This window comes from Heterodontus francisci, chromosome 12 (assembly GCF_036365525.1).
Source record: "Heterodontus francisci isolate sHetFra1 chromosome 12, sHetFra1.hap1, whole genome shotgun sequence".
Taxonomy (NCBI): Eukaryota; Metazoa; Chordata; class Chondrichthyes; order Heterodontiformes; family Heterodontidae; genus Heterodontus; species Heterodontus francisci.
Window position 1 is genome coordinate 109,676,222 of NC_090382.1, and position 14,541 is coordinate 109,690,762.

A 14,541-nucleotide genomic window follows, 5' to 3' on the forward strand; every position below is an offset into this window, starting at 1 on the left:
GGGAGCAATGTGATGGATTATCACTATTGTCATGTCAGTATGTAGAGGCAGATATAACTGAGACTAGCTGAATTTGTTCTCTCCGAATGTAAAGCTGAGGAACTGGCAGACTTGGGATGGTTGCCATTAATGTTTTTTGTCCTCGACCTTCAGGCAGGTTTGCCAGGTAGACATCAGGTCAGGGGCCTGAACAACTGCATTGTGTGAATTAATTCCGTTTAGAACTGAGATTGTCTTGGGCAACTATAACCAATTAAAATAGCTTAAAACCAAATATACATTTTCTGTTTGCATAAAATTCACCTGTGAGTTCCAGGCAAGGCAAAGACAAAATAGAAGAGTTAATCCCCTGCCAGTGAGTACTAAGCGAGAATTAAGTTTGAACTTGGAGGAAGAAGAGTGTGAGATGGAGGAATAATACTGAAAGCTTGTGCCAGCCAGAGTGAGAGAGAGATGGCGCCTTGCTACATTCACTACTGAAGGAACAGAGTGTGGCTTCAAAGCTCGAGGCGGTTGAATGGACTCATTGGGCAGTTGTGCTGTCCTGAATGTGCTTTACTTGTTAAAATCATTGCAGATAAAGCAGATGACTCAATTTGGAGCTTGAAATGAACTCTCAGATGCTTTGTTGATACTTGTGTTCATAGGGGTGAAACAAAACTGTAGAGGACACTGGCAAAGTAGGGTTTGTGCAAGTGCTATGGGTAGGGGCAGAAATTTGAGTGGCTTCATTTTTTGGATTGTAGGGCACAATATGTTCGTTCAAAGAGGGTGTAGCTCATGAAAATAAAAACTTTCATCACAGAAGGGCTGAATGCATAAATCGTGGCTTCTTAGATCAGCACAGTGGCGCAGTGGGTAGCACCGCAGCCTCACAGCTCCAGCGACCCGGGTTCAATTCTGGGTACTGCCTGTGTGGAGTTTGCAAGTTCTCCCTGTGTCAGCGTGGGTTTCCTCCGGGTGCTCCGGTTTCCTCCCACATGCCAAAGACTTGCAGGTTGCTTGGTTAATTGGCCATTATAAATTGCCCCCAGTTTAGGTAGGGAAATATAGGGTCAGGTGGGGATGTGGTAGGAATATGGGATTAGTGTAGGATTAGTATAGATGGGTGGTTGATGGTCGGCACAGACTCGGTGGGCCGAAGGGCCTGTTTCAGTGCTGTATCTCTAAACTAAACTAAACTAATCAGGACTGCACCAAGGGTGAAATGAATAGGAGATATTGAGTATGAGAACTGATTGTTAGGTAATAGCAAGTTTGGGTTTGAAAGAGTGTAGATTGTAAGAGGATAGAAAGACTGAGCTGGATGAGATGTTCATGGTTTTAAGGCTCTTAGTGAAGAATCCGTTAAAATACAAAGATTGATCAATTGCTGATGCTGAGGAGGAATACAACTTTCAAAGCCCAGTGCTGAATGTGTTTTTGAAAGGTTTTGTTCTGCTGGCTTGTGGTTAATGAGTGAAAAGGAATGCTGTTTAGGTGACTCTCCACAGATGCTACCAGACCTGCTGAGTAGTTCCAGCATTTCTTGTTTTTATTTCAGATTTCCAGCATCTGCAGTAGTTTGCTTTTATTTTAGACATAGGGCTTGTGCTCCAAGGGGGCAAGATTTACATTAGGTGCCATGTCGCTGCTGACTTCAGAGCGGCTGGTTGAAATCATCTCTTGAAGTGGGCCCTGACAGCTCGGGAGATTTATAGTCCAAACTTGGTGTTAACTAGTCGCTATTTCCTGATTTTACATTTGTGGTTTTTTCCAAACTTGGCAGTACTCTGCTCTGTAGACCTTGCCTTTCACGTTGGTTTTTCAGTAAATTTGAACTGTGAAGATCCAGTTTTACACTAATTACAATGACTTGTTCTTAAGATTGGAGCTGTGTCTTGCAAAAAATCTGTTCTGATGCAAAGATTTTGTAATTATGTCCATTTGTCTGTATTCAGGTTAATGACAGGCGTGTCCTTGATGGGATGTTTGAAGTTTGTGGAGTCCCAACTGATAAATTTCGGACAATCTGTTCCTCGGTGGATAAAATGGATAAGGTTTGTGAACCAGACTTGTTACCCTTTTGTAGAGAATAGGTGGAAAACCTAGCCCATTGTTTATCACAGACTGTTCCTAGTCCTTGTACAAAGCCACTGCTTATGAGCTTTTGTTTTCAGGAGTTTCAAGTTGATAAAATAAACATAACTTTAAAACGGAAAATGCTGGACATACTCAGCAGGTCAGGCAGCATCTGTGGAGAGAAAAACATAGGATTAGCATTTCAATTTGATGACTTTTTGTCAGCCAGCCGTGTTTAGTTAACAAGCTCATCGAGGGTGGCTATAGTTGGCCTTGACGCCTCCTGGGTTATGCAAGTGAAAACCAGCCAGGGTTCCTATACATGCTGCTGATAACCCAGTAATATGCTGCTGGAAGCGCATGTGTGTGGACCTTGGGTGAGGAGAGGATCTGGCTCGGCTGTCCTGGCTCTCAGACTCCAATTCAATAGTCTGCCAGCACACAGTTAAAACTCTCAGATGATTTGGTACCTGTGCCATGGATCCACACTCCAGCAAAGGATCTATTGTAACTTCAAATAGGAGGAACAAAAATCAAACAAGTATGGTATATCACAACAGGACAGTTGTCAGCTTAACAGCACAATGTATTTGTAATATTCTAGTTATGACCAATTGAAACATAATGGAACAATATCAACAAAGCTAACGATGAAATTTTGATGCTACAATAAAACACGGCAACTCTTCATTCTGACAACAGATCAATTTGTAGAACAAGGTGGTAAAGTTCAGAGTGTATCTCCTTGTGGTAATGGGTATATGGGTCTGCTTTGCTTTGGCAGTGTTTGAGGTTTTTTTTTTGGTCTGAAACATTGGGCCTGATTTTAACTTTGTGCAAGTGGGTGGGTTTTGAATGAGTTAAAATCTTTTCCATTAGCTCTGTTTCTCTCTGCACAGATGCTACCTGACCTGAGTGTTTCCAGCATTTTCTGTTTTTCTTTAAGATTTCCAGCATCTGCAGTTTGCAAAAGTCTTTTCTTTCTGCTTAGGGCACAGACTTGTCTTTTAAAGCTGGTAATACTTAGTGTAGCCACCGGCAGTGTTCCCTCTAAGCTGCGCATGTGTGCAGCTGCTCAGAAGTTGTCCCCTTTAAGATACCGCACGTGCGTGGCCATGCAGAACTTATTAAATGTACCATGCATTGAATGAACAGACTGCACACAAACAAAGAAATTTCGAGGAGACGTTGGCTGCCAGTCTTTATTTTTGTAAGAATCGTGCTTTATCTCCATGATCTTTCTCTCCAAGACAGCAAAGGGCGAGATAGAGATTGTTCAGTTGCAGTTTGTTGAGGTGTCATTTCAAAATGCTTCCCAGTGGTGATGATCTTTAGAGACAGCCTCCTGAACTGTGACTGTCTGTTTATATGCTTGTGCTTCAGTAACAAGAATGAAGATAATTGAACAGCTATCCATCCCGGTTAAAATTTTTCCCAAGTTTTGTGAAAATGTGTTTTAACGCCACTGAAGGAGGTAAACATTTTCCCTCTGGGGTTCATATGATTTTTACACCAAAGTAGTTTGCAGGATTCATAGTTTTAGCATCATTTCACCTTGGTGAAAGGTAACCCAAGCATTTTAAGTGCCCTTGGTCGTAGTTCTATTGATCTTAATGGTCATATAAGTGTTCTGACAGATGCAAATGGCTCTTTATCTTTCCTGAGTTCTATTTTATGACGTCGTCACTCAGAGAATTTCTCTGCAATTTAAACTCCCAAATAGGATCGTGCGTGTGAACTGCTTGTATTGCAGAAAAAGCTCATATGCTTTTCAAGTGGAGTACCTTCCAAATAGCATCATAATTGAGCATTTTTTGTACTCCATGCACGTATTGAATTAAAAGCAGCCTTCGTAAATGTGATTGACCATGTGATCCAAATTGAAACTTTGGTACTGATCATGGTAGTTTTTGTATCTTCTTTCAGTTCTTTGCATCCCCTTTCCCAAAGGTGCTGTTACAATTCCTCAGGTGCTAGTATCTCACCCAAGTGGCCTTTGTTTGTATCGGCTTAGCGGGAAAGCTCTGGCTGGCCACTCCCTGAGGGAAGTGACCTTGTCTTCACCTAATGTTCTTTGTATGAACACTTTGCAGTGGTTATTGGATAGGAGTCAGCAGTGGGGAAGCCCAGCTGATTTTGTTCCCATTTCCCATCGTGACCACAGGAAACATGGATGTCAATGTTAGTGGCCCCAGCACAATCCTAACTAAAGTCAGCTGGCTCAGTACAGAATGCAGATCAAACCTTGCTGACCGACACAGCCAGCTTGGCACAATACCACGTGGTGCTTTTTACTCACCTGAGTCTCTATGCGAGTCACTCATGTGGATCATGTTCACTCCTGGTATGATTTCTATAAACGTTGACCATCATGAAGCATCATTTCCCACAATTCGTAAGGTACATTTTAATTGTTCACGAAATTAATGGCGCTATTTCTTGCATATTTTAGCTGAGCTAAGCATGGAGCCTGTGCTTTCTGATAGCTTCGCAAGCCACTCGGTTGTGAAGGGCAATTAGAGATGGGCAATAAATGCTTGCCTTGCCAGCGACGCCCACATCCCATGAAATAACTAAAAGAATTAACTCCCATTGATTTTCTTGTAAATGATTGCACTTATCCATGTTTTAATATGCATTAACGAATGATTTAGTGCGCAGAATAAATCATGTATTTATTATGTATGTGTGTATACATATATATTATAAATATTATGCCTGTGTATATTTATTTATATACTCCCTGATCTATGTGCATCCATTTTTTAACAGTCCTACTGATGCACTTCTGTGGTGGTCACTGTATCAGGTTTATGTGGACTCATTCATTTCTTGACTCCTATGTTCCTGTAGATGCCATGGGAAGAAGTGAAGAATGAGATGGTTGCAGAAAAGGGCATTGCTGCAGAGACTGCTGACCAGATTGGAGAATATGTTCAGCTCAATGGTATGCTTTCTTTAAAGAAAAGAGTGCTTCTGACTAAAGTCAAAAAGCCTCCTCAATTTTCCATTGGTTCATGCAAGTACATGTATGTTAGATGCTGAATGCACAATGGTTCTTTTTAATATTTTTTGCGTGTAAAGATGGAGGAACGCACTTACATTTTCAGATTGTCACAATGCGGTCCACAGCCAATGAATTACTTTTTGGAATGTAGCCACTATTGATCAGGCAAACACAGTGGCCATTTGGCACAGTGCAAGGTGTCATAAATGTTAAAATGAGATAACTGACCAGACTCTGTTTTGTGGAGGAGTTGGATGAGGATGGAATGTTGGCCAGTACACAGGGAGAACTCTGCCAGTGTTCAGGGAAGAGGGGATCTGTCCAGACCCTAAACACAACTATGCACAGTCCCATCACCAAATAAACTGAGGTAAATGGACTAAATGTCTCCGCCTGTAGGCTGGCGTGACTGCCTAGTGTTGGCTCGGATGCCTGCTCTCGTATGTAAATGATCCTCAGGTAAGAAATATGACTACGATTTGGACATTTCCTGTGCAAGCAGAAGTCTCGCAGCTGCAGGAGATGTGCCTCAGTCAAGGAGGTATAGAAAGCTCAGGCCACAGTATAAATGCAGCCCAATCGTGCATTGAGTAGGAGAGATGGTGGCGTAGTGGAAATGTCACCGAATTAGTAATCCAGAGGCCCAGGCTAATACCCTGGGGACATGAATTCAAATCCCACCACTGCAGCTGGTGGATTTTAAATTCATTCATAAATAAATTCAATTAATTAATAAGCAAAGGAATTTAAAACTAGTCTCAGTAATGGTGCCACAAAACTATCATTGATTGTTGTAAAAGCTCACCCGTTCGCTCATGTCCTTTAGGGAAGGAAATCTGCTGTCTTACCCAGTCTGGCCTACATGTAACTCCAGACCCAAGGCAATGTGGTTGAGTCATAACTGCCCTCTGAAATGGCCTAGGAAGCCACAAACCACTCAGTTTTTAAAAATTCGCTCATGTGATATGGGTGTCACTGGCTAGGCCAGAATTTATTGCTCATCCCTAATTTCCCTTGAACTGAGTGGCTTCCTAGGGCATTTAAGAGTCAGCCACATTGGTCTGGGTCTGGAGTCACATGTAGGCCAGACCAGGTAAGGATTGCAGATTTCCTTCCCGCAAAGACATGAGTGAACCAGATGGGTTTTTACAACAATTGATAATGGTTTCAAAATCCCCATTAGACTAGCTTTTTTTTAAAATTGCAGATTTATTAATTGAATTCCAATTTGGTCATCTGCTGTGGTGAGATTTGAACCCATGTCCCCAGAGCATTAACCTGGACCTCCACAGTACTAGTTCAGTGAATTATCACTACACCATTGCCTCTCCCGAGTTGTCAAGGGCAATTAGGGATGGACAACAAGCACTGGCCTTGCCAGTGTCGCACACGTTCCATGAAAGAATGAAAAAGAATAAAGCACAACTATGCGTGGCACTGTTTCAGTTAGCTCATTTAGATTATATGATGTAAAGTTGTAATTTTCCATGTATCTGTCATTTTGCTTACTCCTTCATGGAGAATAACCCAGTGTCTTTTGCAGGTAGGACAGAGTTGATTGATAAGCTGGTACAGGATGTCAAGCTGTCCCAGAACAAGGTGGCTTTGGAAGGTCTGAATGACCTGAAGCAGCTCTTTATGTATTTGACACTTTTTGGTGTTGAGGAGACGGTAAGCAGCTCAGCTACATGATTTACAGCGTTTTCTAATATAATCACACTCTGGGCTACACTCTGGCCCCAGTCCGATTGGGGCAATGGGAATATCATTTGTAGACTGCAACCTGTTAGGGTTGACTGACATAGCAGGTTTTAATTACGTTTTGGCAGTTGGGAAAAATGTAATAATTTTCTTTACTTCAAAGGATGCATATGATTGGTGTGAACTCAGGACAGTGCACCTCATGGTGCAAATTGTACTTCGTTCCCTGGAAGGTGTGTGCTGGATTGCATTACTCATGTTTGTGGCACTTTCATTCTCATGAACTTGCAGGTCGATTCTGAAAAATTTTTGTTCACAGCAATTGAGGTTTAAAAAAAATTAAAGAAAGTCCAGTTTATATATTTGTTTTGCTTAATTGAAGGCCCACAATCACCTTTCATCTGCCATGATACTTGAAAGTGAGTGTAAGAATGGAGTGATGGTTGTTTGATAATCTGTGATACATTAAGAGTCTTGAGTGTAGCTCACACTTCCTGTAAATGTCCTGCCTGGTTTCTGTAAATATCTGACTTAGATCCTAACACCTTCCTCATCACATTTTATTGACTCTGCTGTTGTTCTAAAGCAACAGTTCACAGCGAACAATGCAACGAGTGAACTGCTAATTGAAATGCAAAATCCACACAGCTGATTTTTAAAAATATAAGGATCTGACTGACAGCAGGGAAAGGGTCAAACATTTTTGGGAGCCCTTGTTGAGAAAGTCATCTCGGTGGATACTGTTTGCATGTAATTTTCCTTTATATTCATTTTGTGTTGCAAATAATTGATTTTTGTTTCAGGTTCTCTTTGACCTGAGTTTAGCTCGAGGTTTGGACTACTACACTGGTGTCATCTGTGAGGCTGTACTAGTCCAGAGTCAGGCCAACACGCAGACGCAGCAAAATGAACACTGTGAGCCAGTTAATGTGGGCAGCATAGCTGCTGGAGGGCGGTATGATGGTCTTGTTGGAATGTTTGATGCCAAAGGTTGTAAAGTGCCGTGCATGGGAGTCAGCATTGGGATTGAAAGAATATTCTCCATCATGGAACAAAAAATGGAGGTACAGCAGCTGATCCCTTGTTTTTACAGCAAATAACACAAGTATGAACACATTGAAGGAAAGAAATATTGAGTGTTGCATTGACACTCGACATCTGTTGCAGCGCTTTTCTTCAGTAAGCTTATTGGTTGCAATTTGTGTTTTCCCTCCAGTTCCTTTAGTTCAGTGTGCCCATTGTCAAATCCAATTCCATACATTTGATTGAATTGCATCTACAAATAAAGTATGGGAGGTGTGTGAGCCTTTGGGCTACCGTTTCATATTTTGATGTATTAACAATCCAAAAGATAAATATTTCAGTGGATTGATGCTAGGTTTGACATTCTGATGTCTGATCAGCTTGATGCCTAGCTCTTTAGTCTTTCCCAAGGTAGAGCAGACATTGGGTTCATCAATGTTTGAGTCATTTTTCCTTTTATTTTAGTTAGCTTTGCAAATTGAGAGTCCTGCACTAATCTAGAAAACAAGTTAATTTGAATGCAGCTTTGTTTTAAATCTGGAAGTAAAAAACTGGTATCCGTAAAAGGTCAACGTGAAGCTATTGGATTGTTGTAAATAAACAACTGGTTCATTAATGTCCCTTAGGGAAGGAAACCTGTCGCCCTTACCCGGTCTGGTCTATGTGACTACAGTCTGACATCAATGTGGTGAACTCATTACTGCCCTGCAAAGTGGTCTGGGAAGCCACCTAGTTGCCTCAAGTCAGGGAAACTGGGGATGGACAATAAATGCTGCACTTAGCAGCAATGCCCACTCCCGGGAGCTTTTAAGTGCTCCTCCATAGGTAAGATGTTCCAATTATCACACTTCTCAACAATGGGATATAATTCCACTCAGACTTGCGGGAGACTCCTTCCGTGTGGCTTGTTTAAGGTTTCTTTAATCCAGTGGTAATTTTTTTATTCTCCTGCATTGTTTGTGAGAAGAACTTCCTTGTTAGCGCAGTCAATAATCCTTGTCTGGTATCAAAAAATATTATTCATATGTTTTCAAGTGATCCTGTTTATGAATCATTAGCATAGAGTTCAAACATTCATTCTTGCAGTTTATAACTAGCTTTAAGGAATATGATTAAGGAAATATCAAAGTGGAAATATCAAATTATCAAAAAATATTACTAATGATTAAAATGTCAAATGCAACTACGTTGAATTATAAACTGATACAATGCCCGCTCAACTGCAGTAATATAACAGATTGGGTATATTGCACAATAACAAAACTGTTCAAAATCCTGTGGTCTGCCAGCTTCCATAAAGTGGAAAGACGTGCCCTTGTTTATGATTCCCCCACCAAAGGAAATATATTCTATCTACCCTATTGGAATCTTTATTATTTTAACGAGCAATATATCTTTTTCTGAAGTGCAGTCCCCAAACTGAACACAGTACTCCAGATGGAGTCTGGCCTAGGCTGTGTACAACTGAAGCATCACTTCCTCCCCTTTGTATTCCAGCCCCCCCACCAGCTGTGCCACCTAGCTTAGTGTCACTGCAACCTTGGAAATACAACTTTCTGTTGCTTCATCCAAGTACCATTGAGATATGGTAAAAAGCTGAGACTCCAGTATGGATCTCCAGGTCAGGGGAAGTCCAGGATTGTGATTCAGCAATGATGGGGAGCAGCAGTACATGTCCAAGTGAGGATGATGGCATTCCTATGATATTACTGCTTTCCTTCTCGATGGTAGAAGCAGAAGGTTGGGTAGTGCTTGCATTCACCATCCTAAAGTAACGGGATAATTTTCCATCAGGCAGCTATCTGTTTTCATGAATTTAGCAACATTCAGTGAACTCCAGTGGAACATTGGTTGGTATTGGGGCAGTTTTCCAAGTTGGGCACTGCTGACAGGGAGCCTCGTGCTACGATGGCGCATATCAGAAGTTGGGTAAGTGGTTAAGAAAGTATGTGCAATGATTGCCTGAATTGTACTACATGCTGGTCCTGCCACAGCACCAAGTGAGAACATTACATCTCTTCATGTGCAAAAGAGAAGAAAATGACAGTTAGTAGAAAACCCACTAAATATGGGGGAAAAGCAGGGGATGTGAAACTAATTGCATAGCTCATTCAAAGAGCTGGCGCAGGCACAATGGGACGAATGGCCTCCTTCGGTGCTGTATGATTCCGTAAACCTCGGTGCTGCATCCATGCTGGCCCTGCTAACTTGCCTCATCGAGCACGTTCTCTCTTAGTCCTTCTTTCTGAAATGACAGTGCTTGTTTTCATACTGTACTATGACCTGTGTTCAAGGAATAGCCTAATTTCTTTTTGCTGATCACGAGTGATTTCTGTTCCGTTTTATTAGGCCTCAGATCAGAAAATTCGCACAACGGAAACTCAGGTTCTTGTTGCCACGGCGCAGAAGAAGCTTCTGGAAGAGAGGATGAAGTTGGTGGCAGAGCTCTGGAAGTCTGGAATCAAGGTCTGTGTCAGGCTGTAATGTGGACTGTATACATACAAGTAAGGAGATGAGGGACTTCAGTTCAGTGTAGTGATTGGAGAAGCTGGCATTGTTCTCTTTAGAACAGGGATGGTTAAGGGGTAATAGAGGTTTCCAAAATTTGAGGGGGTTTTGATAGAGAAAGTAGGGAGAAACTGTTCCCTTTGGCACATGGGTCAGTAGTTATAGATTTAAAATAATTGGCAAAAGAGCTAAGGAGAAGATGTGGAGAAATTATTTCACTCAGTGAGTTGTTTTGATCTGGAATGCACTACCGGAAAGGGCGGTGGAATCAGATTACATCGGAAAAGGGAATTGGATATGTACTGGCAAAGGGCCAGTTTTCAGGGTTATGGGAGAAGAGCTGCTGTTTGGAACTAAATTGGATAGCTCTTTCAGAGAACCGGCACAGGCGTGACAGGCCAAATGGCGGCCTCCTGTGTTGTTAGGTTCTTTGTTTCTCGGAGATTTAGTTCAAGTGAGGGTGGGTACCAAGATTTCTGTTGATGAAACACAGTGCATTTATTTAAAATACTTTAGCGCTCATCCCCTTGAAGGTACAGTGCTGACCCATATTTACTTCTGTGTTTCCAGACTAGGGAGGGTGAAGAACATCAATCTGGATTCCCTCTCCAAACCACTGTAAACTATGGTTGTGTCTGTGTTGAGTGTATTTTCATACAAATAAATATTAGTTGAGAACAGAACTGTGCCCAGATGTGATGAACTGTCCTTTCTCCCCACCCCCTCACACCCACCATCTGAATAGCTCGCTCATATTCTCTGGCTGGAATATGAATGCCATTTGGGGAAGGTACTAGAGAGTTCTTGGTGCCTGTGGAACTATTTGTCTGTGAGGATAGGAGTCTTTGGTCGGGGTTGGGGGAGTGGAGGGACAGATGGTGAGGAGATAAAATAAAAGTTAAGTACAGGACCGACTGTTCTGATGCAGCAGGTGCCAGGTCCGTGCAAGCTTATTGCAAAAGTGACTATTGTACACCCGAGGGAATGGGATTCTGTTCTAAGTGGTCAGAAACTGGAACATGCTTACAAAATGCTAGCCCTAGTGGGTAAAATAATTTAAGTAGTAATTAGATATTATTTAAACTAAAAGTTTAATGTCTCAACTAGCACCAGTGCTGAAATGATTCAAAAGTCAATGACAATTTTGACAATGCCGACTTGCGGTGGCTTCTTGGAAGATCTGTTTAACCCAGTGGTGGAATTTTAATTCTGCAATTATACAGGCGGAAATTATGTACAAGAAGGACCCAAAGCTCCTGAACCAGCTCCAATACTGTGAGGAGACAGGAATTCCCCTGGTGGCTATAATTGGAGAACAGGAACTGAAGGATGGAGTTGTCAAACTTCGAGTGGTTTCTACAAGAGAGGAGGTTTTATTATTTATTTAAAGTTCTTTTTATATGTTTAAAAAAAGAGAAAGTTGATACCTGCTTTCCTAAGATTCAGTGTATAAAACCCTTTAATACAGTTGTACCTGCATAAACAAACACTCCCAAATAATGGACACCAGCAAAAAAACACTTATTGAAAAACCCAAATAAATTGCAAGGTTAAAATATACCAGAGGCACCCTGCAACCACAGACGCTCACAAATTACAAATTGTGGACAGCCTTCAATGCACCGATCCTTTTACAACTTAAAAACAAGGGACAAGTAGATCAGTGTGAGGCAGCAGCAGGTTTTGTGGAATGGGGAGCTCTTTACCCAGCATACATAGCAGCAGTGAAACTCCTGTATCTCTGGGATTGAATTATTGCACAGCTTCCATCCCAGGGAGAGAGCTGTTTCTCTGTCATTATCGATACTGGGTAAAAAAAAAACCTCTGCATTCTACTGAAAATGTTGACAACATTCAATGACCATTTTAAAATAAGAACACTTGATGCCCAATGTTCCCTCTAATTTCTCATCGCTGTGTGCGGCCCGTTTTACTGTGCGGTCTCTAAGATTGCTCTGCGGCTGCACGTGTGAACATCTTAAACGGACTGTCCCTTTTTGTTCTTTCATGGGATGTGGGTGTCGCAGGCAAGGCCAGCAATTGTTGCCCATTCCTAATTGCCTTTGACAACTGAGTGGCTTGCTCAGCCATTTCAGAGGGCAGTTAAGAGTCAACCACATTGTTGTGGTCTGGAGTGACATGCAGGCTGGACCAGGTGAGGATGGCAGATTTCCTTCCCTAAAGGACATTAGTGAGCCAGATGGTCTTTTACGTTAATAGTTTCATAGTACCATTACTGAGTCGAACTTTTTAATTCCAGATTTTTCATTAATCAATTGAATTTATTCATTAATTGAATGAAATTTCACCAGCTGCTGTAGTGGGGTTTGAACCTGTGTCCTATGGGCATTAGCCCGAGCCTATAGATTACTAGTTCAGTGAAATTGCCGCTGCACTACCGTCTCCCCTTGTATGCAGCCTATTTGTCCCCTGCATAGTATCGTTCTGGACTGCAATGTGACCACACACAGGTTTCACTGTACATTAAAACTTAGTGTACTGAATTTGTGGTGTGTTACAAATAAATAAATTCTTTGTAAATTTACCCTATGTGCTTTGAAAAAAAATGTGAGCAGCTAGATGAAAGTACAACATTTCTTTTTAAATGTGGAAAAATAGAACTACTGTGAACGGTATTACAAATATCTCCTGGAGTAATTCCAGCTTTGAATGGATTTTTTTTTTTATTATCTTTTGCAGGTTAATGTTGCAAGAGAAAATCTCATTGAAGAAATTCAAAAGAGAACGTGTCAGACCTAATCCCTTCAGAAAGATGTATAATGTCTGCCTTTGTAAGGCATGTCTGTCTTCATGTCCATCATGTAAAAGAGGTTCTATTACCAGAACACCATGCTACATCATTAAATTTGACCACTTTTTCTAATAAGCACCCATGAACAAGCAACTCACTGATATGCTCATATGAGGCTGAAAAGGCTTTTTTCCCTAATTGGACATTAAATTTGGGCGTGATTGGATGTTCTGTCTCTATTTTATGTTGGACGAGACTGTCCTGTCGTTTACAAAGGCAGATGGGGGGCAGAGAATTTGCACACCCAGCCAAATCAGTAAAAAGACGTTCTGAAGAAGGGTCACTGACCTGAAATGTTCACTTTGTTTCTCTCTGCACAGATGCTGCCAGACCTGCTGAGTATTTCCAGCATTTCTTGTTTTTATTTCAATAAAAAGGTGTGCTAGCAAAGTTATTGTCTGTTTATTGTCTCAAAGTGTTTGATCACCCTTTCTTAACCAGCCAAAAATACAGAGAAAATCTCACTGCAAATAAATGCCAGCTGCTCTGAAAGTCTTTCAAATCACTTTGAATTCCGAACAAGCAGGAATAAAACTTGATTTCCTATAACCATTCCTACACTGTGCTAATCTAGTTGTAACCATTTTTGTCCAACCCATATTAATCATATATGCGCACACAATGCTTGCCATTGTATAAGGCAGTGCATTTCAGAGAATTTTATTGGAGTTCCCCTTTTCATCTGAATTAGTAATCTTGGACCCCACCCCTCCAAACCCTGGCCAGCGTCCTAATCATGATGATTCTGTAAAATTCTCAATATGAAAGTGCTGCATGTAAAGAGTGTTTACTTTTGCTTTTAAGAAAATGGGTATTTACTGACTGAGAGGGTGTGTCTGCTTCTTACTGATGAATCTGTCTATCCTTGGCAGGAGCACAGAGAAAGCATATGGGGAGCAGGAGCACTGGGGGAGCACAGTATGGCGAGTGCAGGAAACTGGTGAAAGCATGGGGGAGCAGGTGGAAAGGAGGAGGAGCACTGTGGGAGGGGAGAAGGAGAATGCAGGAACCCCGTGAAAGGCACAACCGAAAGAGAGCACAACATATGGAAGGCAGAGCAGGAGCACAGAGTACGCCTCTGGCTACTGCTTAGCCGCTTTCCTTTGACAATGTTGCCCAGCGGTATGGACTGCCTTGCATTGTGGAACCCCTGGAAGGTCTCTGCAGACCCCTGTTTTCTGAGCCACTGGTATAAGGTTATTTAATGAATGGCATATTTTCCACATTCGTGTATTCTCCTGTGATCATTGCGTAACAAAGAAAATTACAGCACAGGAACAGGCCCTTTGGCCCTCCAAGCCTGCGCCGATCCAGATCCTCTATCTAAACATGTCGCCTATTTTCTAAGGGTCTGTATCTCTTTGCTTCCTGCCCATTCATGTATCTGTCTCGATACATCTTAAAAGACGCTATCGTGACGTGTCTACTA

The 14,541-nt window shown here is 41.7% G+C and overlaps 1 protein-coding gene across 1 annotated transcript in view; it reads left to right on the top strand.

Moving 5' to 3' along the window:
* The window catches only part of LOC137376071 (histidine--tRNA ligase, cytoplasmic-like), a 28,551-nt gene extending 15,049 nt beyond the window's left edge, over positions 1-13,502 (top strand). Inside the window, exons 7-13 of the mRNA XM_068044084.1 lie at positions 1,941-2,039; positions 4,915-5,008; positions 6,612-6,739; positions 7,573-7,833; positions 10,142-10,258; positions 11,524-11,670; positions 13,001-13,502. Of these exons, the coding sequence (XP_067900185.1) occupies positions 1,941-2,039; positions 4,915-5,008; positions 6,612-6,739; positions 7,573-7,833; positions 10,142-10,258; positions 11,524-11,670; positions 13,001-13,060 (906 nt within the window). The 3' untranslated portion in view covers positions 13,061-13,502. The remainder of the gene's footprint in view (positions 1-1,940; positions 2,040-4,914; positions 5,009-6,611; positions 6,740-7,572; positions 7,834-10,141; positions 10,259-11,523; positions 11,671-13,000) is intronic.
* Positions 13,503-14,541: the final 1,039 nt, after the last annotated feature.